Genomic DNA, 25,071 nt, shown 5'->3' on the forward strand with positions numbered 1-25,071 from the left:
ATAGGTCTTTGTTGCATAAAGTGAAGGCACATTCAACCAGAGCAGTCTCTACTTCTTCGGCCTTTCAAGCCAAGTTACCTCTTGACAATATCTGTGCTGCAGCCACTTGGTCTAAGCCTCACACTTTTATCACTCATTACAAAGTGGACAAGGCCTTCAGGGACAGGGCTTCCTTTGGTTCTGCGGTCCTGAAAAATGTACTCCCGTGAGCCACCCATGATTTAGGGTGCTAGGGACGCGACCCATCAGTGAAGAATGAACGGCAAGATTGAACAACTTCACATAAAGAAGTTATGTACTCACCATAACATTCCACTTGAGTTGTTCCATCTCGCCTTCATTCTCACGTCCCTCCCCCACCTGGCTGACGGTTGACCTGGAGACTGACTTCATCCTGATTATTCAATGTTTCTTCCTGTCTGGGGAGATTAGTCCTCTTACTAGCATATGGTATACGCAGCAAACAAGATCTGAGGTAATTCCTGCAATGCATCATGGGATAAGGGGCTTTGTCTCGAGCTACTGGTAATCTTTGAGCTTTGCTAAATGGCCGTGTCTGAGCCAAGGATCGGCTGCAAACCTATCAGTGAAGAATGAAGGCGAGATGGAACAACTCACGTGGAACGTTATGGTGAGTACATAACTTCTTTTTAATGGCAGTCCCTCTCTTTTTGACAAACATGGGAAAGCCTTTGAAAGATTTGAGTAAAAGTGCATTTGCAACTATTATTTTAGAATTCTCTTTTATCAAGCTCACGTTAAAGTTTGTTTGTCTCTTTTGAGAATATAAAGAATGTAATGGCATATTTTCCTCATCTGTGAAAAAAATCATCTTTGTGTAATCTTACTGGTAATATGTCTCAAGTGACTGCACACGTTTTAAAATGTGCTTATGATTCAGCCAATACCATTACTAGAGCTATTGCTGCTGGAACTGTTATGAGGGTATGTTTGTGTGTACACAAAATCTTCCTGAGGATGTTAAAGCTAAAATTTTGAATTCTCCATTAGACAGAAAGATTCATCTTTGGACCTTCTGCTGCAGAAGTCTTTTTAAAAAGCGTGATGGAATAGGGAAGCTGATACAGGGCATTTCACAGATTTTACACCTTTCCTTCTCCAGAGTTGTCAAGGGTTTTAATGCTACCTCTATGGTGTTTTTCAGAAAACAAAATAAGCAAGTACTGCAAGCTGCTGAGAATAAGACTTTTAAAAAGCAACGGCAAGGAAGACGGCAAGAATAAAGGACAGTCAGACAAGTCTGAATGACCATCTTTTGAACCCCCCCCCAACTGGAAACCTTTCATTCTTCACAAAACTCTGAACCTCAGTTTCTCTTTGTTTTAGCAGCAGTCGCAAACAACTGGGTTCTGTGTGTGATTCATCATGGATACAGATGCAGTGGGGAATCTCTCTCTTTTAGGCAATTCCTTACCATCCACCAGATCAAACTTCTGTTTTCCCTCCTATCACTCAGCACATGCTAACTCAGCGATAGAAGCTGCCCCTCCTTCATGGATAGGAGAAAGCTTTTATTCAAGAATGGATCTGGTGCTAGAGAGAGAAGTGTCATGGAGACCAGTCCTAGCATTTTTCCTTTTTAAATCGTTTTGTGAGAGTTCCAAAGTTCAAAATGGTTTTTGTTTGCGACCTATTACCTCTCCTTCCCATTTACGTTTTTGGTGATCTTTGGTTTAAAAGATAAGTATCATCACATTCCTATAGCACCAGATTTCAGATATTTCTTAAGGTTTTCTGTCTAGGTCATACTTTTCAATTATCTGCTTTGCCCTTGTGTATTTACCAAGTGTCTAGCTTCAGTGATAGTTTACTGCACAATGTTCACATTTTCCTTCTTTAGGCAAATTGTTTATCTTTGTAGTCTTTTTCGAAGAGTCAGAAGTGTCTCACTTGGGTGAGAGATCTTCCGCACAGCTTAGGGTTTCTGGAGAACATCCAGAAGCCTTGTTTGACTGCTCCTCATAGAATTGTTTTCCTGGAGTGTCTTCCAGATACATCCGTTCAAAGAGCTTTTCTCCCTCAGGAAAAAGTAGATCTGTATATGTTGATGTATTCCTGAGTTGTTCCACTCAAACAAGTCTCAGCCAGGGAATTTCTCAGAATACTAGCATTCATTTATTTATTATTTATTTTATTTTACATTTGTTGACCGGGCTAGTCTAGCTGGACATATATCCGTTTACAGTAGAGGCCCGGGGAGAAAAGCTCCAGTACAGTTAAAATTACAGTAATGAATAAGAATAAAGCAAAAAAATTATAACAATAAATTACATCTGTGATTCTCATAATTACTGTAGCAAGACTCCACATGAGGAAATTCAATAGTACCTAAAATCAATATGGTCCCATCATCATCCCCTGACATAAATTTCTGTTTTGTGTAAGAAGAGAACTTTTTTGGTGGGAGGACCCAATTTTTATTGAATTTGGGTCTCCCATTTTCCCTTCCTGTGGTCTGTAACAAGATGCTGCTTGTGGAGTAGTGTCTATGGGAATAAAAGTGCATGTTTTTTGGGGGAAAAAAGATAGTCCAAAACACACAAACCTAAATGAGATGTAGGCAGTGGTAAATGCTCTCAACTCTCTCGATCATCTGTGGTCTCCACGATTTTTACAAGTGTTTACAAGTGACACCACAGTAATGTGGTACATAAATGGGGGAAGTCCGATATTGTCCTTTGTGCAAACTAGCCGTGGTAGCCTGGGATATAGATTTTCAATACACTGTGACAATGCAAGCATCTTGCATATAGTGAAAGCCAAATTTTGTCACAGACAAGCTGTGCAGGACCAGGATAGACCCTCATGAGTCAGGGTGTCTTCCAGGAATGGCTCCAACTGTGGGGGGGGCACCTCAGATTGAATCATTTTGCCTCCAGTCACAACAATCAGGTGGTAAAATTCTGCTCAAGGACAAGCATGCAAAAAGACCTGGAGCATGGATGATGATTCTTTTCTTTGGACAGGAATTTTCCTCTCTGCTTTTCCTCTCTTTACACTAACTGTCTAAGGTCATTCTGAAGATTCAGAAGGCCTATCCAAAGATCGTTGTGGTGACTCCCTTCTGGCCGTGGTAGCAGTGGTTCTCCCCTTCTTTTGGAACTGGCCAGTGCCGGTTACCACAAGATTTCTTGCAGACTAGACCTACTCACATAAGTCAGGGGGTATTTGATACATCCCAGCTCAAAGCAACTGCAGCTAATTGCTTGGATGGTAGTCTTGGCACCTTTTAAGCACCTATTTTCTGAGGGTGTGCAGCAGGTATTAGAGGAGGTAAGAAAACTTTCTTTTAGGAAGTTGTATATTAGCAGATGGAAAAGATTTTCTAGTTGGTCCAAACACAAGAACTATGACCATTTTAATGGTGGGGTTTCTCTGGTTTTACAAAATTTGTTTAGTTATTGTCCTCTGTCCTTTTTTACTCCATCAAGCTGCACTTGTCCTTTTCAGCATGTATGCCCATGGATCCCACCCTTCTTGTGCAATCCCACCTAAATATGTTTTTGAAAAGGGTGCTGCATACCACCTTTCCCAGAAAACAGGTGGCTACTCCTTGGGATCTGAACTTTGTTTTGCCATAATTAACTCTTGCTCCGTTTGATCCAGTTCATCAAGCTGATTTGGGGATGTCCTGAATGAAGTCACTGTTTCAATATTCCTGACATATGGGTTGTCACCACTGACATCCATCTTGGTGCCAGAGCTTTACCTTCCTGAAGTTGTACATCTGACACATGACCTCAGCTCATAAACGCAGGGGTATATAGATGGTTATATAAGCATCTACACCAGACTATCTCGATAACAGCCTGAATGCAGATCATGCATCTGTCAGACTGATTGCAGTTTGGTCACTGGTACCATTACTTCACTTGATTGTTTTCTCAGATAAGTACTGCACTGGAGAACCTTCCTTTGACTTTTTTTGTTTAAATTATTTTTCATCAAATTTGTTAGGTATCAGCTAGGAAGGGATAAATGTGAGTGTGGTAGGCAGATTCCGTACAAGGACTTGCACACCCAAGTACCTTTTCTATCTAGGTCTGGAACATAACAAATCTTGCTCCATTTGTCAGTCTTTCATTCCCAAAACCCTTAGGCCGAGGCTTTCCTCTCTCAACACCTTATTGGAAACTCAACATCTTAAACATCTGGCCCAGTCCAAGATGCGGGTATCCACGTTCCCAGACATTCCTCTCTTACCTAAGAAGATGCTTAAGAGGCCCAAACCAGATATGTAGTCTAATGTTTCAGACTCTGATATACTCGCCAAGGCTACAGAACCCACTGTATGTTAGGTTGCCTTTCAGTTGCCTGCTACATGTCTCTTTAGGCCTTACAGACTGCATATAGGTCCGTTGAACCACAACTCATCATTTCTGAGGGCCCTCATGGCAGGGTTCTGAATATCAATGTCTTATCCAGGTGGATGTCACACCCAAAAAGACAAAAATAGATATGTGGCCTCTCCTTCAGCAGCTTAGGGATAAGGAGTGCATAGATTTCTCCCAGTGCTTGTTTAAAGTAATTCTGTCTTTGAAACATTCTTCCTTTGGGTCTCTCTAACCACAGGCTACACCTCAGAAACCTACTATGAAATCACCATCATCTTCTGAAGAACACGATTATTATTCAGACCACTCTTTAGACTATTCTTTTTAATTGTACTCTTCTGGACAAATCTCTTTGGACGAAGAAGATTCTCTGTCTCCAGATTCCCCTATTGAAGCAGCTTTCTTTGTACAAGCTGTCTAGAACATGATGAAACACTTTGAATGGTAATCCATTCAGATCTCTGACGTACAGAAGAGGTACTAGAGCCTCTTGGAAATGGGCACTCCTACCCTTCCTCACTCTCTCCTGTAGTTGAGGCTTTCCAGTCCACCTCATCAGTGCCTGACTCTCAGCCACCAGCTCCTAAAAAACAGACAAGTTTTACCAGGTGCCTCATGACCTAAAACTTCTACAAGAATCCTGTGGCAGACCCCCCCTGCAGTGTCTGTTGTTTCAAAATACCCTACCTACAGACAAAGGTCATAGGGCAATGGATAGGTGGGGAAAGAAGGTATACACCTCATCTACCATTGCTCATAGGGCAGTTAACCACCAGATTGAGATGATTAAATGTATGATTTCTGTACTTCAGTCCTTGCTCAGTTAAGTTGACCCTCCAACTGCAAAGAAGCAAATGCAGAATCTACTTTCCCTGGGAAGTCAAACAATCAGGCACAGCATTAAGTGCAGTAAGCATGCAGTGGGTGCTTCCTCAAGGGCAGTAACTACGGAGTCTGTTATTCAGATATATGCTTGGCTTTGTAGCCAGCCTATTCCTGAGGATTTCAAGTCAAAACTCTTATAGACTGCCCATTAGACAAAGACCTGTTGTTTGGTCCTCAAACTTTCAGTCAGTTCAAAACTCTCCAAGACCAAGGTAAGATAATAAAAGACTGCAGGCAGATTCTGCTTTCCTCGGTTCTACATATTATAGGAACTACCCATCTAAATCTGCATATTTCCTCAGTAGGGACCCTAGGGCAACTCAAAAAATGAGAAAAAACCCTAATAAAATGAACTGTGACAAACCTCATAGGGAACTTTCATCTGGGAGGCCTCCGTTTGGAAATAAAAATATGTGACTGTCAGCAGCATCTCCTTCCCTTGCTCTCAGCCCCCTAACTCCTCTTTCCAAAAGACTGTCACTCTCACTGGCCCGGTGGAAAACTTATTACCACAGGTAAATAGGTTCTGCCCATTATCAAGGATAGTTATGCCATGTTCTGGGAAAATATTCCTCCACTGAAAGGCATGCCACATCCTCCTTAGAACCAAAGACTCTTCTCACCCCATCATTCAGGACTTCCTGAGTCAGGGCACCATCAGACAAGTCCCAAAAGACTTCATAGGAAAGGATTCTACTCCAGAATCTTTGTGATGTCAAGAAAAGGAGGACCGTTCAGACCCAGCCTAGACCTTTTTCTTTTAAACAGTTAAAAGTACCAATTTTCAAAAGGCTCTCTCTTCCCACTCTTCCCTTGCATTCTTTCCCAGGCCTTTCTAGTGTCCCTACATCTGAAGGATGCTTATTTGCACATACCTGTTCTTCCTTCTTGTAGTAAATTCCAAAGGTTTTTCTGTAGCTCCTCACATTTTCAATTTACTGCTCTGCTTTTTGGTTTTCCTACAGCACCAATGGAGTTCACAAAGTGTCTAACTCCGGAAGTGGCATTCTGCTGCAACCAGGTGATTCAGATTTTTCCCTACCTTAGGTGATCTGTTTTTACAAGCTCTCTGTCCGGGAGTCCTTCTTTAACATCTAGTTTTCACACTCCAACTTATGTCAAGTCTGTGTTTCACAATTATGTGCAAAAGAATCCCACATGGTTCATACACAGGACCTGGTTTTCCTGTATTGCAGACTGGATACAAAGAAAATGCATGCCTTCCTCCCCCAGGAGATGGTTTTCATATTCTGTCCAATTTCTTCCTAGATATCTCTTCTGCAACACACTGCACAGCAAGGGGGATGTTCAGAACTTTGAGTTTCATGGTGACCGCCATTCCTGTCCTTCCCCTAGCCAGACTTCACATGCGGAAAATCCAGTGGTATCAGAAATCTGTGTGGTCCCACCACTCCTACCCCTGGACACCCTGATACCCCGTATCTCCAAAAGAAGCTATTTTGGTGGAAGGAACTGGTCAATCCCAACCTGGGACTTCCCTTCTGATACTCTCCTCCTCTTCAAAAAGCTCACACAGTGTCCTTAGGCAAGAAGTGAGGGTCATGGAAAGTATCACACTTGGTATAGGGCAAATGGCATCCATAGTTCCTGAAAGAACATAATAGTCTGAAGAAAGTGAAAGCTCTTCTGCGAGCACTGCAGACTTTCTCCTACCTTTGGAAACCTGGAGCACTCCTGCTGTATACTGACAACATCATAGTCATGTGGTACATAAACAGGGCAGCACCAGGTCTTACCAACTGTGCGGGTTAGCACAGGAAACATGGAACTTAGCTATCCAGATGGACGTCACCCTTTCAGCCGCATACATTCCTTCACAGGACATTGTGCTGATAGACTTACTGAGCACCTCCTTGGAGGACCCCCACAAGTGGACCCTAACCAGACAGGTTTTCCAGGCAGTCTTTCTTAGGTGGGGCAGACCTCTGTGCATCACCAACCAACTGTCAGCTCCCCTACTTCTGCACAAGGGAACCTTGTCCCTCAGCCCGAAGGACAGATGCGTTCTACTTCCAGTAGACTGGGAAGTTCCTCTTTGCCTTCCCTTCACTCCCGCTTCCAAAAATTCTTCTAAAAGCACAAAAGGAAGTACCCAAAGTCTTCCTACTGGTTCTCTCGTGGCTGAGACAACATTGGTTTTCCCTGCTATTTCACTTGACAAAAGAAGATTACAGGAAAATACCTCTGCAACCAGACCAGATCACTCTGTAAAAAGAATTTTCTCCACCTAAGTCTGTATTGACTCCGTTTGACCCTGTGGATGATAGTATTTTAATCATTCAAAGACATCTTTTCTCTGAGGAGGTTGTAGTACTACAGAAAGCTAGATGAACCCACTACTAGAAAATCTTACACGGCTAAAAGGAAAAGGTTTTCTTATTGATCCTGTAAACACAGTCAGAACCCACTCTGATCACAGATCTCCTGCCCTCCAACATTTTGCGAATTACTGCATTTAGGCTTGGCTTATATTCTTCTATAACTTGTGGACCTAAATCCTCACTGGTCTTGCCACTGCACTCATCTTCCTTAAACTATTTTGACATGCATCTAAGACTCCTATCACCTCCTCCCCTCTCATGTCCAATATCTTTCTGTTTAATCTCACTAGTTCCCCTTTTTTTGTGCGTTTTATTCTAAACTGGCTAATTTATCTTAGACTTTCAACCTCCTTTAGACATCACTCTTCCTCCAAACTCTTCTCCCATGTTTTTCCTGTAATGAACCTTTACATGCCTAGTTGTCAAAAATTGTTTTGTAACACTGCTGTTTTATCACTTATGTATTTCACTTCTTTTGGTACAATGCTTACTCAAGTTACAGCCTTTATCTCTAACTACTACTGTAAAACTGCACTTATGTATGTATGTATTGAATAATGATTGCTTATTGTCTAATTTCTTCTGTATAAAAATTAGATTTCACTGTGGAGTTTTTCTCCCCGGGTCTCTGGTGAAAATGGGCCACTCAGCTCAGACGGGCTAACTCGGTCAACAGATATAAAATAGATAAATAAATATGAAAGCTGACCTGTCAGCTATTAATGCCTGCTTGCCTCTGCATACCTGCCACTCCAATTATGGTCAGAGCGAAAGTCGAGCTTTTCCTGAGGAGAGATGTTCTTCGTGTTTCACTGTTGCAGTCATCACATTTGGGTTATCTGCTTGCAGTAGCCCTCAGTCAGCCTGATTAACAAAGTCTTGGGTCCTGCGTCGGTTGCTGTCTCTTCTTCCATGACGTCAGGTCGTCAGGGGTATAAAACATGCAGCCGATGCCATTACATCAGTCTTTCTTGCTGTGCGGTGCCCGAAGCAGAAGCAGTTTGCAAGTGCCGGTCGGCCGACTCCTGAAATTTTCGTTTTCGAGTTTCAGAACCGAAGTCTTCAACTAAAAGCTAAGTACCCCATTGGGGAAACTTTCCTTGCTCTTAACCAATGTCAGTAAAAGTAAATAATTGCATTACTTGTGGAAAGCAAATACCGCATAAAGATTTTCATTCGTACTGTATTCCTTGCCTAGGCCCTGATCACGACATACATCGCTGTCGGTTTTGTGCCTTATTTAAACCGCAAATTATCCGTCGTCTGTATATTTACGCTTCTAAATATTTTGGTGCTCGGTTTAATTATCCTGATATGTCTTTGGTCAGCCATCCGACTACCAACATTCCAAAAAAAACGCAAATATAAAGACAGACACAGGCCACCTAGGTCCAAAGCTGCCGACAACGCTTCTCCTAAGCCAGTCTCCAGTTCGCCGGTACTCAGTGAGGCACTTTCGCAGCCCCTGATACCCGCTACTTCTAGTTCGCAGGCCTCTACTGAGACCCATTCGGAGCCTGGTATGCTGCAAGATGCTTCAAGTGTGGAACCTGCGTATGTCTGTACCTTGGATGGCTCCGAAGCCGCTGTGCAGGCACCGGCTTCTGAGGGTGTATTCAAGCCTACTGACTTGCGTATTAAACAGACGCCATCTTCTTCTTCAAGGCCTAAATCGGACCATGCCTAGAAAACTGATGCCCAGACCGCATGGTCAGGCCTCAATGCCTAAAAAACAAATTATAAGAATGGCTGAAGACCTTATTACTTTAATCAGGGAAGCCAGCCTTCCCCCCCTAAGAGACCTAGGACTGAGTTTGTTTGATACTTCTGACCAGGATTCTGAATTTTCTGTTTCCTCTGATGACCAGGATTTACCCTTATCTACCTATGAGGATTTTGATGCTGAGCACTCCATTCCCTCTGCTTCCCCCCAGAGGATTTCTCTTTTGGTGAAACCTTGCATACTCTCATGGAGCATTTTCGTTGGGAAAGTCAGGATTTCTCTGATTGTAAAAAGAGGCTTAGGGATTTCTTACTCCTGCCTCAGCACAGGCCTTTAGCCATACCTCCTGTACTAGACATTGTTGATGATGCATTTGCAGAATCTAGCTTGGCCCCTGGCTCTTTACCTCCTGCTCCCAGAAAACCTGATAGATATTGCAGAGTCCCTGACTCTCAAGTTCCTTTTTAAAAATCCTACTGCGGATCCTGAGACCATTTCACATGGGCCCAAGGGCATTAAAGCTACTACTGCCAAAAATCCTACCCCCTCTGATAAAGACTCCAGGGCGCTGGATAGATGGGATAAGAAGATATACACTTCTGCAACTTTGGCCGTTAGGGCCTTAAACTTGCCAGTTTCATATGTTAAAGTATCAGCAGCATATTTTTGGATTGCTTAAACAGAAAATGATGATGATTCCTGATCGTGCTGAAAAAAAGGATTTACAGGATTTATTGCATTCAGCTGAACAAGTTGAAAAACATACTTTGCAGTGTGGTTTTGATTCTCTAGAAGCATCTTGCAGGTCTGCTGTAACTGGGTCTGTATTTAGAAGGCATGCTTGGCTTAAGGAGCAATCCCTACCAGATCATGTCAAAGCAAAATTACTGGATGCTCCCCTAAACCAGGACCACCTGTTTGGCAACAAGGCAGAAGAAGTTCTTAAAAAGATGGAAGAAAAAGCTAAATCTATGCAAACTGTTGAAGATTTTTTACAAGTACAACCTCCAAGATTTAGTAGGCATTGGCTTTCCATGAATTGGTCCTTTCCTGCCTCTTCCAGACCTTCTCAGTCCAAACCCAGATCCAGCAGAGCTCGCAGGCTGCAGTCCCAGGGTACGCACAGGACTAAGCAGTGGGGAGCCTCCGCTTCCAAATCTTGGAGCAATAATACCCCCCCCCCCCCAAGATAAACTGTCTCAGTGACTTCTTTTTAAAACTTCCAAGCACTTATCAACTGACTGCCCCTTTGGGGGAAAGATTGCTCCTCATGCAAAGAACTGAGAACTCATTGCGCAGGACAAATGGGTTTTAAATATAGTGTCCCAGGGATACAGATTTCACTTCCACACGTTGCCAACACCAAGCGGGTGGCCAGATTTACCCCCAAATCAGTGGGCAGCGGCTCAAAAGCAAGTACTGTCTCTCTTAAGCATGTGGGCTACTCATTTGGTACCAGAAGAGGAAAAGGGACAAGGTTTCTACTCAAGACTTTTCCTGGTACCCAGAAAAGACCATTCATGGCACCCTATCCTGGACCTGTCTACTCTAAACACCTTTTTGGGGATTCCAAAATTCAAGATGCTGACTCTTCACCAGTTGCTTCCTATGCTAGGCAAAGATGCCTGGTTGGCAACACTAGATTTAAAAGAAGCATACCTGCACATGCCAATCAGGGAATCTTGCAGAAGATACCTATGCTTCAAAGCAGGCTACACGCACAATCAGTTCTCTGCACTTCCCTTTGGCTTATCTACTGCGCCCAGGGTATTCACAAAGTGCCTAGCTCCAGTCATTGCATTTTGCAGGCAAAGACATTTTCAAATATACCCATACTTGGAAGATTGTCTAATTCAGGCAGAAAGTCAGGGCATACTTTTGAATCATCTGGCCTTTGTAGAAAGGGTGCTAACTTGTCTGGGGTACACCATAAATGAAAAGAAATCACACCTGGTACCCTGTCAGCAAATTATATTCCTGGGAGCAAGCTTGAATACAACTTCCCAGATGGCTTTCCTCATGCCGGAGAAACAAATTCATTTAACAACCTGCTTCAAACAAGTGGCCACAAAAACCCTGCTATCTGCAAGGCAAATACTGCAAGTCTTGGGGTTCATGGCCTCCTGCATTCTTCTAATTCCATATGCAAGACTGCATATGAGGAAACTACAATGGTATCTAAAAAGCCTATGGTGTCAACATTCTCAGGATCTAGAAGCAATGATTCCTATCATACCTTGCCTACGCCTAGAGTTCCTTTAGTGGGCAGAGGCCTGCCACCAAAACAAAGGACTACCATTCACACTACCCCCTGCCGCCCAACCCCTAACAACAGACGCATCAGACTATGCATGGGGGCTCACCTGGCAGGGAAGTGCATTCAGGGCAAATGGAACCCAAGTCAAATGCACCTGCATATCAATCAAAAAGAAATGTTAGCTGTACAGAATGCTCTGACAGCCGTCAAGAACCACATTCTTCCAGGACAACTAATGGTAAAGACGGACAACACCACTGTTATGTGGTACATAAACAAGCAGGGGCGTACACATTCTTACCTCCTCTGCAGACTAGTCATGGCATTGGGGAACACAGCCTTGAGCTACCAAGTGCATCTACAAGCTCAATTCCTGCCAGGGAAATTAAATACACTGGCAGACGGACTAAGCAGAAACCTCATGGACCCACACGAGTGGAAACTGGAACCAAGGATTTTCAACATGTTGACAATCAAATGGGGGAGCCCAGATATAAGACCTGTTTGCCTCCCCCCAGAACTAGCAATTGGACAAATTTTTCACAAGGACTCCCCACAAACAAGCTTGGAAAGTGGATGCTGTGTCCTTCAGCTGGAAAAACCTATCAGTCTATGCCTTCCCCCCTCTGCCTGTGCTCTCCAAAGTACTACTAAAGATCAAACAGGACAAACCAAGGACGATTTTGATTGCACCAGACTGGCCATGCCAACACTGGTAACCCCCTCTTGCACAGTATGTCACGGTTGGCCCCATGGCACCTGCCTCAGACTCCTTTCCTGTTGTCTCAGCAGGAGAACCAGATTCTGCACCCTCAGATTCCAAAACTGAACCTAGCAGCCTGGCAAATTACCTAATCTCTCCTTTACCGTCCTTCAGTAAACCAGTGAATGGATATCATTTTAGAGGCAAGGAGGCTTAGTACTAGAAAATCTTATGCTGAAAAATGGAAAATATTCTGTGCCTGGAACCAATCTCAAGGGATGAGCACAGCAGCACCCAATTTACCTCAGATTTTACAATACTTAACTGAGATGCTTCACAAGGGCCTGTTTTTTTCCTCCATCAAAATTCACGCTTCAGCCATTGCAGTTCATTACAGCACAGAACCCCTCCCCTCTTCTGTCATCCAGTGCTCAAGCAGTTCCTCAGAGGGGCCAAAAATTTTAGACCACCCAGGAGAGCTCCAACCCCAGCCTGGGACCTTAACTTTGTCTTGGAGAAACTCACTCTTCCTCCTTTCGAGCCAGCTGCTACTGCAGATTTAAAATGTCTTTCTTGGAAAACAGCTTTCCTTTTAGCAATCACTTCAGCAAGAAGGGTATCTGAATTACAGGCCCTTTTGGCAGTGGAGCCTTTCATCAACTTTCATTTGGACAGGGTGTCCCTCAGAACCAATACATCCTTCATGCCCAAGGTGGTATCCAGTGTGGCTCTTAATCAGTCCATTCATTTGCCAACCTTCTTTCCTAATCCAGAGAACAAAGGGGAACGGATACTGCACTCCTTGGAAGTGCACAGACAACTTAGATTCTACTTGGACGGGGCTAAACCTCAAAAGAAATCTGAACAACTGCTGGTGGCATTTGCTGCAGGGCCAGGGAGGAAGGCTATTTCAAAGCAAACCATTTCTACATGGATAGGTCATTGCATTCATTACTGCTATAAGCACCATGGAAAACCTATCCCACAGGGGATCAGACCCCACTCAACCAGGGCTGTATCTACCTCTACAGCCTTTGTCAGAGGCGTCCCTACCAGGGACATCCTAGAAGCTGCTACCTCGAGTTCTGTACACACTTTCATCAAGCATTATCATTTGCCAATTTTCTCTAAATCCAGAGCTGGCTTTGCCACTGCAGTCTTGCAGGGCCTTATAGCTGGTCCTAATGCTATCTAAATTCCTCCTCCCAACCATAGCTTTGGGAATCTACCCAAATGTGATGACTGCAACAGTGAAACACAAAGAACATAGTACAGTTGTGTACGCTTACCATAAATGTAGATGTTCGAGTGTATTCACTGTTGCAGTCCTGGTTACCCTCCCTCGAGCCCCCTGACTTCTTTTGGCTATACCTATACTTTCCTTTACTATGCTTAAAAGCTTTTTGGTGTATTTGCTTTTTTGTTGGAGGTATATCCTTGTATATTTATATATTTAATTGCTTTCCATTAGGGGGGCACCTGACATCTGGGGCAAGAAAAACTGATGTAATGGCGTCGGCTGCATGTTTTATACCCCTGATGACGTGATGTCACGGAAGAAGAGCCAGCAACCGACGCAAGACCCAAGACTTTGTTAATCAGGCCAACTGAGGGGCTACTGCAACCAGATAACCCAAATGTGATGACTGCAACAGTGAATACACTCTAACATCTACATTTATGGTAAGTGTACACAACTGTACTTTCTGCATCTTAGCCTGCCAAGGAAACCCCCATCTGTCCTCCTTGGGATCTCAGTTTTATGCTGCAAAATGTTTCAGCCTCTCTAAATAGTGTAAATAGGATCTATTGGGTATCCCAAAATCTTCTTGTGCTTGTGTCCAAGTTAACACCCCTTGTGACTCGATTATTTGGTCCCAGTGCCTGGGATCCCTATTATGTATTTACCACATTAAACCTGCATCTACTGCTAGTCTGTTTTGCTGTATAGCCCTCTGCAGAACTGTGGGTACCATATATTTCAGTATGTTCTCATTTAGGAATCTGTTTACCATCTTCCTGAAAGGACACTGCCCCATAACTATTACTCTCTCCTCCTCCTCATTCTTTTTAAGGCCATAAAACCCATTTCATAGGTTGGTACTAGGCCATCAGCCCTATGGGCCTATACAAGCCTAGCCATAACAATTCCCTGGCTATTTCTTCCCACACTGTTTACTTCCCTGGACCCCTGTCTAGCAGGGCAACTGACGTGATCCCCAGGGTGAATTTCCTTTCTCCCATCCAATCGTCAAGGTTCCTTTTGAAGAGGGCCAGAGAGGCGCTCTGCTTGACATGTATGGGGAATCTATTCCAGAGTCTGGGGAGTCTCTGGGTCAGGAACCTATCACTCCAGCATGTTTTGTTTATTGTGATGACAAGGTTTAGATCCCTGGACCGTGTGGCTCTGAGGGATTGGGATTTCTTTAAGTGTAGCATGTCCAACAGCTCTGGGTTTGACATGGCCTTGTATGTTAAGCAGAGATCACCTCTGAGTAAACGATATGCGACAGAGTATAGCTGGAGTTTTTTAAGGCGGTCAGCATAGGGCATCTGCTTTAGGCCTGTGATTTTTTTAGTGAGGTATTTCTGTGGCCTTTCCAGTTGTTCCAGATGTCTTGAGAGGTACATACCAAATGGGGCGTTGTATTCTATAATGGGTCTAATGAGGGATGAGTACAGTGGGACAATTACCTCCTTTTTTCTGGATGAAAAGCCCTTAGTGATGAGGTGTACCACATAGAAGGATTTCCTGACTGTTGTGGCGATGTGGTTATCGAAGGTGAGACCACTGTCCACCTGTGTCCCTAAGTCTCTTATCACACTTTCGATGTTTAGTGTACTGCCACCTATATGGTAATTCACGGATACATGTTTTTTCCCAAAGGGGATAACTGTACATTTCTTGGCATTGAGCTTGAGCCCATGGCTCTGGCACCAAGCATCTGTTTCTGTAAGCCCCTTTTGTAGAGTATCCACATCATTTGGGGATTCAATAATGGCTCCCAGTTTGCAGTCATCTGCAAACTTTGTTATCCAGAGTCCCTTAGTGTTGGCCTGTACTTCAGAGAAGTAGATGCCAAACAAGAACGGTCTCAGGACTGAACCCTGAGGTACTCCACTTGTCTGGAGCTGGATTTGGAGTCGGCTACATTTACAGTGTGGGTTCTGTCAGTAAGCCAGTTAGCAACCCATTGGGTGACGTAGGGATTAATGCCCAGTTTAGTAAGTTTATCTATGATTCCAGAGTGGGGGATGGTGTCAAAGGCCTTGGCAAGGTCTAGATAGGCTGTGTGGACCACCTTACCCATGTCCATGGCTCTGGAGACTGATTCAAAGAAGTCAATCAGATTCAGGAGACAAGATCGGCCCTTCACAAACCCAAACTGGGTGGGGTCCAGTGTTTGAAGGTTGCCAATGTCTTTGTTTATAAGTTCCATGATAATACGCTCGATGGCCTTGCAGATAAGGCTTGTCAGACTGATGGGACGGTAGTTTCTGGGATCCAGGGTGGATCCCCCCTTGTGGAGTTGGATAACTGTAGCTGTGCGCCACTCAGTGGGCACGAAACCTGAGGTGAGGCTACGATTAAACATGACACTTAGGTGAGGTGCCAGTTCATATTGTAGTTCATGTAGTACACAGCCCGGGATGTCATCTGGTCCCATGGATCCCATGGATGCTGTATTTTTAGCTTTGGAGAGTGCGTTTTTTACCTGTGTGGCCGTTATTACCGAAATTTGGCAATCTTCTGGTATTGAGATGGGCCATTTAGGAGGTGAGAGGGGGGTGAAGTTGGCACTGAATCGATCTGCCAGGATATTGGCAATATCCTTCAGATCAGTATATTTAATGCCATTCTGTTTTAACTCAGAGCAGATCTGAGCATTGCCATTTAGATTCTTGACATAGTTATAGAATGCCTTGTGGTTGTCTTTGGAATCTTTGGCAGTTTTATTTTTGTAACTAGCTTTGGAGGATTTTGTGAGGGATCTCAGTTTCTTACTGAGGCTTGTAAGGGAGTTTTTTGCATCCTGGGATTTTCCTCTTTTCTGCAACAGTTTCTTCCTTTTTTTATAAAGTTTGTTTATGGCAAGGGACCACCAGATTGGCTTCCTTTTTTTGGATGAGAGCACCTTGGTTCTATTTGGGATGGCACGATTCATGCATGAGTGGATTTGCTCGTACAGTGCCTTAGTGTAGGATTCAGCAGTTGAACTTTCAGTTCCCGTCTGCATGGGTGTCATGAAGTTTGTCACTTCTGACTTGAGTAGTATGAAGTTAGCTTTGGAGAAGTTTTTTATGGAGGTTTCCTTACTGGGGAGTGGGGGTGGGATGTGGATGTTAAGGGTGATTAGCTTATGGTCAGACCTGACTAACGAGGGGGTGACCATAGGTGTGGAGCATCGATTTCCCATGTTGGTAATGACCAGGTCTAGGATATTGGACCCCCTGGTGGGACTATGGATTAGTTGATCCAGGGCGTTGGAATTTATGAATTCCAAGAACAGTTGGGCAAAGGTGTTGGTACAGGAGTAGTTTTCCCAGTTAATGGCAGGGTAGTTAAAATCACCCAGTATTAGGGTGTTTAGTTCTATCATAATATTTTCCAGTATGTTTAGAAAGGTGTAGTGAGAATATTGGGGTATGGTGGGGGATCTGTAGCAAGCTACAATTTGGATTGCAGTCTTACCTAGTGTTAGTTGCACTTGGAGAATTTCAGACGCATTGTGTTGGGCAACTAGCCTGGTGGTGTGAATATCCTTGGTGAATATTGACACTCCTCCACCTTTAGTGTTTCGGTCCTGGTTTGGTGGCCGAAAAGTGTGGTAAGAGTTGTAGCCTGGTCTTGCAGGGGCGCTCTCTGGAGCCTTGAACCAGGTCTCAGTTACTGCACAGATATCGATGTTCTCCATTTTTAGGAGTGCCTCGAGAGAGTGCTTTTAGAGGTTTAGAATTCTAACATTGAGTAGCATTGCCTTCAGATTTTGCATACTTGTACCTGTTACAGTGGTGGTTTTGTCCTTTGAACTTTGCCTAAAACTGTCTTGTGACCCACTGTCTGTCTTTCCTGCTCCTTTACTTTTGGCTTCATAATTCTTTTCATGTAGCAGATACAGTTATCTAATTTGTTTTGCCCAAAAGTATTTTCTTAAGTCTGGTATACCCAGCCCACCCATTTTTTTCCCATTAACATCATTGTCACCCAGTTGGTCCTTGCTTTTTTCCTTCTCCAGATAAATCCTTTAAGTAATTTAACTAACCTGTTCCATAATATGTCTTCTAGTTTCTGTGGGTGTGCTTGTACTATATAGAGGACCAGTTTATAAACTAAGGGATTATGTCTAGATCTAGAGATGTCATTGTCCCCCTTCGCTCAGCTCTCATTAGGCCAGTCATTGAAAGAACACCCCCATGACATTTATCTGTCTAGACAGATGCAACAACTGGGATGCCCACAGAGATACCTTACTAAAAGGATACATGGCCTAAACAACATGTCTTACATGGAGTGACTCAAAGCTATGTCAGTATACATGGTATCCTACAGATGGCTATGAAGTGACCTGTGTCTGCATACAAGGCATCCTCTGACCCATTACTGATGTACTTCCTGTACATCAGCAACTCAAATGGCATCAGAAATACTTGGTCTAGGGATTTATACCTCTTCTGCAACATCAACAGAATAGTTTGGAGGGACAGGTATATCTCGCAGAGGATGCCTCTGCTCTGGAACAGACTCCCCTATATAAAACAAAGTATATTCCTGTCCATATTCAAGTGCAACTTGGATCTGTGGATGGGAAACAGAAATTTTAACCAGGACTGTCCCTCTGTACTACTAATAGAGGCACTCCTAAATGCTTTATCCCATGCATGTGTTCCCTCAGAGTATCTCTGGTACTAGCCCAGCTATTCTCATTAGGGGTAGTATATAATGAGATAGGTTAGTTGTAGCACAAAAGAGGGAACTAGGTTAGGCTTAAAATGACCTTCAAGGAAAGCTAGCCTAGTACTTGCCTATGAATGTATGAACACTGATAATGGTCTACAAGATCCAGACTTAGATGGGCCATTCCTTTCTTTAGGTATTACCAGTATTATGGCCTTATACCATGTTTTGGGGATAGTCCCCCCCCCTCTTAAAATATTATTAAACATGTCTACTCAAAAGGTTAGCAGCCCCACCACCCTTTCATTCCAGACTTCAATTGGTATCTTATCTGAACCCGGCACTTTACCTCTGCTCAGGTGTTGAATGGCCTCAGCAACGTCTTCCAGTGTTATGCTCTCAAGTCATTCCCTGCCTTCCATTGTAAGCTGGTGAGTGTCTAGATTCTGTAGCAGTTGCCTCATCTTATCTTCCCATCCCTCATCCTTTCCCTCCTCCATGTAAAGCCTAACCTAATATTCTGTCATTACGTTCATAGTATTGCCTTGGTCAGTTGCTAGACTCCCTGTCATTTGGTCACTTATTTTTGAGATGAGACTCCTCTGAGTCAGTGCGGGAAGTATCTCATTGCCTTAGGGTTATCTCTATATAATTTTGCGTAATAGTGACTTCCTGTGTTCTGCTGTATCATATAAGTACTGATCCAATTCCTTTTGGTATTCTCCCAGTGCTTATATGTCCTCTCCTATTATGTTCTCCCCTTTTTGGATTGAAACACCTATTCTCTGTAGATTCTCTGTATTTCCAACTGCAGTTAGCCCATTCTGTTCATTCTGTCTCTCTGACCTCAACATAGAAAGACCTCTTGAGGGTACCCAATTGCTGCTCTGTTATTCCTCCTGCTATTGCTTCCTGTTAGTTGTATCAGTAGCTCCATAATCCATTTCTGGGACTCGCATCTTTTCATAAGATAAACTGGCAATCTGCGTTGTCTGTCCTTGCTGTCCTTAATGTCAGTACAATTGGTTCATAGGTCCAACAGTGTATTGGTTGTGTGTCCAGTTGCCTAACTACCCCCTACGTGTTCTGTAATATATAAATGTGTGTGTGTGTGTGTGTGTGTGTGTGTGTGTGTCTATACACACGCACACACACACACGATAGATAAGTGTATACATACATATACACAAAACCGTATATGATCTGGCCCAGTTGTTATGTCTGTGGGAATAAAAGGGTATAATCCCTGTACTGTCCTCGGCAGTAACCAGCGTCCCTCCCTGTTATGTCTTCTGTTCTGCATATTGGGTTCCAGTCTCTTCTCCTTTGGTTAAGATCAATACTCCCTGGTGAAATTCTAGTATCTCACTCAGTATTTCTTTCAGTTCCTGTATCTTTGTTCCTGGCAAGATATAAACATTTACCATAGTCGTTCTTCTGCCAGCCCAATCCCCTCTCATGCATCTATCCTTTCTTCTTCTGTCCTAATGAATCCTGCTTTTCTATTAAGTGTAAGAACTCCTTTTTTCCTCTCTCTCCTGTGCAGAATAGCGTCCCCTTTAACCTTCCTAGTAACTGTTTATGTTCATTTTTATTCATGAGTGTGTCCTGCAACATTATTATCTGTGCTTCACTTTTCTCAATGGGACCAGATGGTGTCCCAGGCTGCGTCTTACAAGAGCTCCAAAATGAACTAAACCCTCACGTAAACACACTGTTCAAACTCAGGCTCTCTACAGGCTACGTACCCACAGAGTGGCACACAGCAACAGTTATCCCACTCCACAAAGGTGGCGCCACAACGGACCCTGGGAACTATCACCCTATAAGCCTGACTAGCCTGGTGTGCAAGGCTATGGAGTGCATCATCATGGAACTCATTAAACAGACATTGGGAACCTCCAAACTTTGGACCCCACCCAGTTTGGCTTTAAGGGCAGATCATGCCTTCTAAACGTGGTGGACTTCTTTGAGACAGTTACCAAGGCATTAGATGAGGGTAAGGAGGTCCACACAGCTTACCTAGACCTCGCAAAGGCTCTCGACACCATTCCTCATTCTGGTATTATAGACAAACTCACCAACCTGAACATTAACCCCTACGTCATGAGATGGGTTGCAAATTGGCTCACGGACAGAACCCACACGGTGAGAGTTGCAGACTCTAGGTCCGACTGTAAACCGGTTACAAGTGGCATCCCCCAGGGCTCAGTCCTAGGACCCCTCCTGTTTGGTATATATTTCTCAGAGGTACAGGCAAGCACAGGAGGACTTTGGCTGACCAAATTCGCAGACGACTGCAAACTAGGGGCTATAATTGATTCTCCGGCTGATAGACACCCTCCAAAAGGGTCTCACTGAGACTGATACCTGGTGTCAAAGTCATGGCCTCAAGCTGAATGCCAAAAAGTGCAATGTCATCCCCTTTGGAAAAAACAAAGTACCTGCGAACTACCACATAGGTGGTAGTCCCCTAAGACAAAGTAATAAGGGATCTGGGGACCCAAGTAAATAGCAATCTCTCCTTTGATAATCATATTGCCAAGGTGGTTAGAAAATCCTTTTACGTGGCCCACCTAATCTCAGAAGGGTTCTCATCCAGAACAAAGGAGGTTATTGTGTGTCTCTACTCATCACTTATTATACCCATTATAGAATACAACATCCCATTTGGGATGTACCTTACAAGACACTTGCAACAGCTGGAAAGACCACAAAAGTACAAGAGGATTAATGGCCTCAAACAGATGACCTATACAGCTCGACTAAAGAAACACCAGCTGTACTCAGTTGCATACCGCTTACTCAGAGGTGATCTCTGTTTGACATACAAGGCTATGTCCAACCCAGAATTGATGGATATGCTCCACCTAAAAAAAAAAACAAATCCCTGAGAGCCACACGCTCTAGTGATATAAACCTTACCACAACGATAAATAGGATGTGCTGGAGGGATAGATTCCTGACCCAGAGACTTCCCCCATGCTTTAGAACAAGATTCCAATATACATCAGGCAGAGCCCCTCACTAGCACTCTTCAAGAGAAACCTTTACGGGTGGATGGGAAACAGAAAATCTATCCCGGGGGATCACTGCAGTGGCTCTGCTGGACAGAGGCGCAGGGAACTAATGGCTGTGCTAGTCAGATGCACAGAGAACTAATCTAAGGGGGTGACGAAAGCCAACGCACTCTGGCTAGGCTTATAAATGTCCTTGGGCAGATAGCCTAGTACTTGCCTATGAACCTATGTACTGGAATTCTTTTGCCTGTGTATCTGGATTTTACCATCCCATTCACATTCCAAGAGAGCACAGTTCGCTTAGCCATCCCACCTTAAGTTTGCATATACTCTTTTCGTCGCCTATTTCCCTGCTCCTTGTTTTCTTTATTACTCATTATCCCACTTGTTATAGCTTTAAACTTACTAGTCTGCTTCCATGTTTGGGTTTAATGTAGGCTAGCCTGTCATGCTTTAAACAAATGTGCCCTCTATTTAAATTTCCTGTCTGTTCCTTTCTCGTAAAGAAGTGTAGCCCCCCCCCCCAAGATAAATAAAAACCTATTTAAAAAAAAAAGTCTATACTCTTTTCTTTTCCTGAGGGTAGAATTACTATGTGGTGGAAAGCTGCCTTCCTTTCATCTTCTCACCTTCCCTAGCACATGCTCAAATGCCACCCCCTACCTCAGCCAAATAAAAAAAAAAAAATTCTGTAGAATTCTGCCTTCTCACCCTCTATTTTATATGTCTCTAGTATTTGTACTTCCACACTGTTAATTTTGCTGTGTGTGATTCCATCATGTCACCCTTTGCTAATTTTATTTGGGCTGGTCCATTGCACAATTTTCAAGTTAACCCCCCTTCAGTCATACTGTAATGGTTCATCCTGTCTGTCGTGGAACAAACTATACCTTAAAGCTAATAACAGCCATTATATCTAGTCTTTCTGTAAGTAAGAGACGTTGTTAGTAAATATTACATTTTTACCATTACAAGACTTCCCATGGGTGTACTCATGTAGTCCCCTTCATCAGAACAACATATCCATTTATCACCCCCATAAGGTATCCAGATAACTCCTCCCCCATCATATCTATACATTATTAATCTAAAATGTCATGTGGTTGCTTTACAGAGCATCCTATACGTTAATAAACAATCTTACCTCAGTCTTACATTAGAATAAATGATCCTTGAGAATCCTGAGAACAACCCAAAGGATGAAAAAGCATAATAATATGGCGAGATTGTTGCCCTGGGGATTGTGCAAACATTATGGTATTGAAGTGGCTGAAGAACACTGGAAACATGAGCCACAAAGCATCATAGAAAATGATGGTCTACATCACATGAGATCATCCATTACCAACAGTTCAAAAGATGGATGCTAGAAAACCGGATATAGTGGTCCAAGAAAAGAAGACAGAAGCAGCATTGATCATTGAAATCACTACACCGTCTTGCGTACAGAGGGAGACAAAGTCATAAAATATCAGGATTTGCAGGCAGAAATGAGAGCAATGTGGAAGAAAGATACCCAGACAGTTCCAATAGTAGAAGGAGCAACTGGTCAGGTCTTATAAAAAAAACAAATCTACAATCATATTTAGATATGTTACCAATGTATGTAACTCTATGAATTGCAGGAGGAGTCATTACTGGGCACATTGCGGGTGCTACAAAGAGCACTTCTGGCTGACATCAAAGACTGAAACAGTACTAATTTCATGAAATTTATAATGATACTTTGACTTAGAATGGGGTGCATTCCCGTCATGGTATTAGAAACCCAAAAGATAAGGAGAAGTTAAAAAGATGAAAAATAAAAGCAAAAAGGAAAAAGCCACTTAAATTAGTCCAAGTCCATTTCTTAAAACTTTCCAAGTTAGTCTTTTAGTTTCCCTTTGTTTATATTAAACAAAGTACCAGTTCACTGGCTGTCACTCTGGGAGTCATGTTCATTCCCTTGTTCTGCCGCTTGCAGTCCCTCAGGCACCATGTGCGAGTAGATCCTGATCTGCCATTTTCTATCCTTCATTCTCTGTTAGAATACAGGGAACAGCTTCACAGTCCTGTAGAGGATCAGTTACTTTGAAAACTTCTCTGTACATCTTATCGGTCTTGCCATCCATTGTGTCTTCTGGTTCCTGGAGCGTAAAATGTCATATCTGCTCCATGCTTGTTGCCATGTGGTCAAGCCACCCATGTTTCTGTAGTATCACTTCTTGTAGCAGCTGTTTTTTTTCTACTTCTTTATTGCACCCTTGCTGCCTGATTTCTGTACAACCACCTTTCTGCCTGATTTCTGTACAAACATGTGTGATCACTTTTTTTTCCCCCTTCTAATGGTATGATTGAAGAGCTCAGAAGTATTTTCTGTAACTCTGGGATATCGTCCAGCAAGTGCTCACTAGAAAGCAGCATAAAATTGCTCCTACATACTGGAAGTCTCTGGACAGGAGATGTTGTATATCCAGTTTACCAGTAGTGCATCATGTTTTAAGACACTGAGATTAAATGGAAGTTAGATATTATTGCTCTTTACTTGTTATTAAATTGCTATGTTAATTATTACACTATATGTTATCTGATACAGTTCCATGAATTAAATATTATTGTTTTGTTTTAGTGTAGTTCTGTTTTTGTTTTAGTGGTTTTGTATATTCTCTTTGACTTTTTTTGTAGGCTTTTCCCTATTCAGCATCCCATCTTGAAAAACAAGAAGTAAATTAAAAAAAATGAACCTAATCTTAATGTCCTTTCTTAGATTCTGCTTTTCCAGTAAGTTATAATCATTTTACTGCAGTGCAAAAACAAGGTGACAGGTAACAAAATGACTTTGCCTCATGTGTTTTACTAATTTCTTTGAGAATACTGGGTGTAGGATTGTGCTTCCTTAGGTTTGTGTCAGCTCAGAATACATGAATTGGAGAAGTCATCTTTTTTTTATGAAAAAACTGGGTGTAGGAATTGTGCTTCCTTATGTTTGTGTCAGCTGAAAATACTTGAATCAGGTAGGTCATCTGGAAGACTAATACTGAATTTCTCATTTTGCTACTATAACAGCAGGCATTGATACATTTGCTTTTTCTCTTTAAGGTGCAAAAGCTGCAGGCCATATTAAAGCCTATGATGCTTCGACGTTTGAAAGAGGATGTAGAAAAGAAGCTGGCTCCTAAAGAGGAGACAATTATTGAAGTTGAGTTAACAAATATTCAGAAGAAATATTACCGAGCAATTTTGGAGAAAAACTTCTCTTTCTTGTCGAAAGGTGCAGGTCAGGCAAATGTACCAAACCTAGTCAACACGATGATGGAACTGAGGAAGTGCTGTAATCACCCATACCTTATTAAAGGTAAACACTGAAAATGCTGATTGATACTGAAAGTTACTGCCCACAGTAACTGTTAAATCTTGTCAAAATTGTTAAATGTTTTAAGAAAGCTGTGTGTGAGTTTATTACCTGTCCCTGTTTTTACAGTACAACTCCAATTTAGGCAGTTTGTCCCGTGGGAGGGGGGTACAAAAAATGGCCAATATCCTGAGATTTTAGAAAAAAAATTCCTTTAGTAGTCGTATGTAGCAATTGTTTCGTATCTGAAAGAACAAAATGTGTCATAAAACAGGATAAACAACTCATTCTACAGGAGTGAACTTTTATTTTGGAAAAAAATGATGTGTAGTCATTTGCGCTTATTCTTGGTATGATTTGTCTGGCACAGTTTCAGATTTCAGTAAATAAAAATGTCACATTTTGGGGCTTTGGATGGCAACCGTGTCTATGTGGTAAGTACCACAGAGAAACTGATCAAAGTGTTTGTATTATATAAAATGGAAATTTGCTTAAAGATTACTTTGTGGAATCCTACCACATCTCAGCATTTTAAACTACATCTTAGCAAGGGTTGTTT

The 25,071-nt window shown here is 42.8% G+C and overlaps 1 protein-coding gene across 1 annotated transcript in view; it reads left to right on the forward strand.

The window, feature by feature from the left end:
• Positions 1-25,071, forward strand: part of CHD9 (chromodomain helicase DNA binding protein 9) — a 2,842,495-nt gene that overhangs the window by 1,524,447 nt on the left and 1,292,977 nt on the right. The window contains exon 15 of the mRNA XM_044082017.1: positions 24,260-24,515. Coding sequence (XP_043937952.1) covers positions 24,260-24,515 — 256 coding nt within the window. The remainder of the gene's footprint in view (positions 1-24,259; positions 24,516-25,071) is intronic.

The sequence above is a fragment of the Protopterus annectens genome, chromosome 8.part1 (genome assembly GCF_019279795.1).
Source record: "Protopterus annectens isolate FY-2018-M chromosome 8.part1, PAN1.0, whole genome shotgun sequence".
Taxonomy (NCBI): Eukaryota; Metazoa; Chordata; order Ceratodontiformes; family Protopteridae; genus Protopterus; species Protopterus annectens.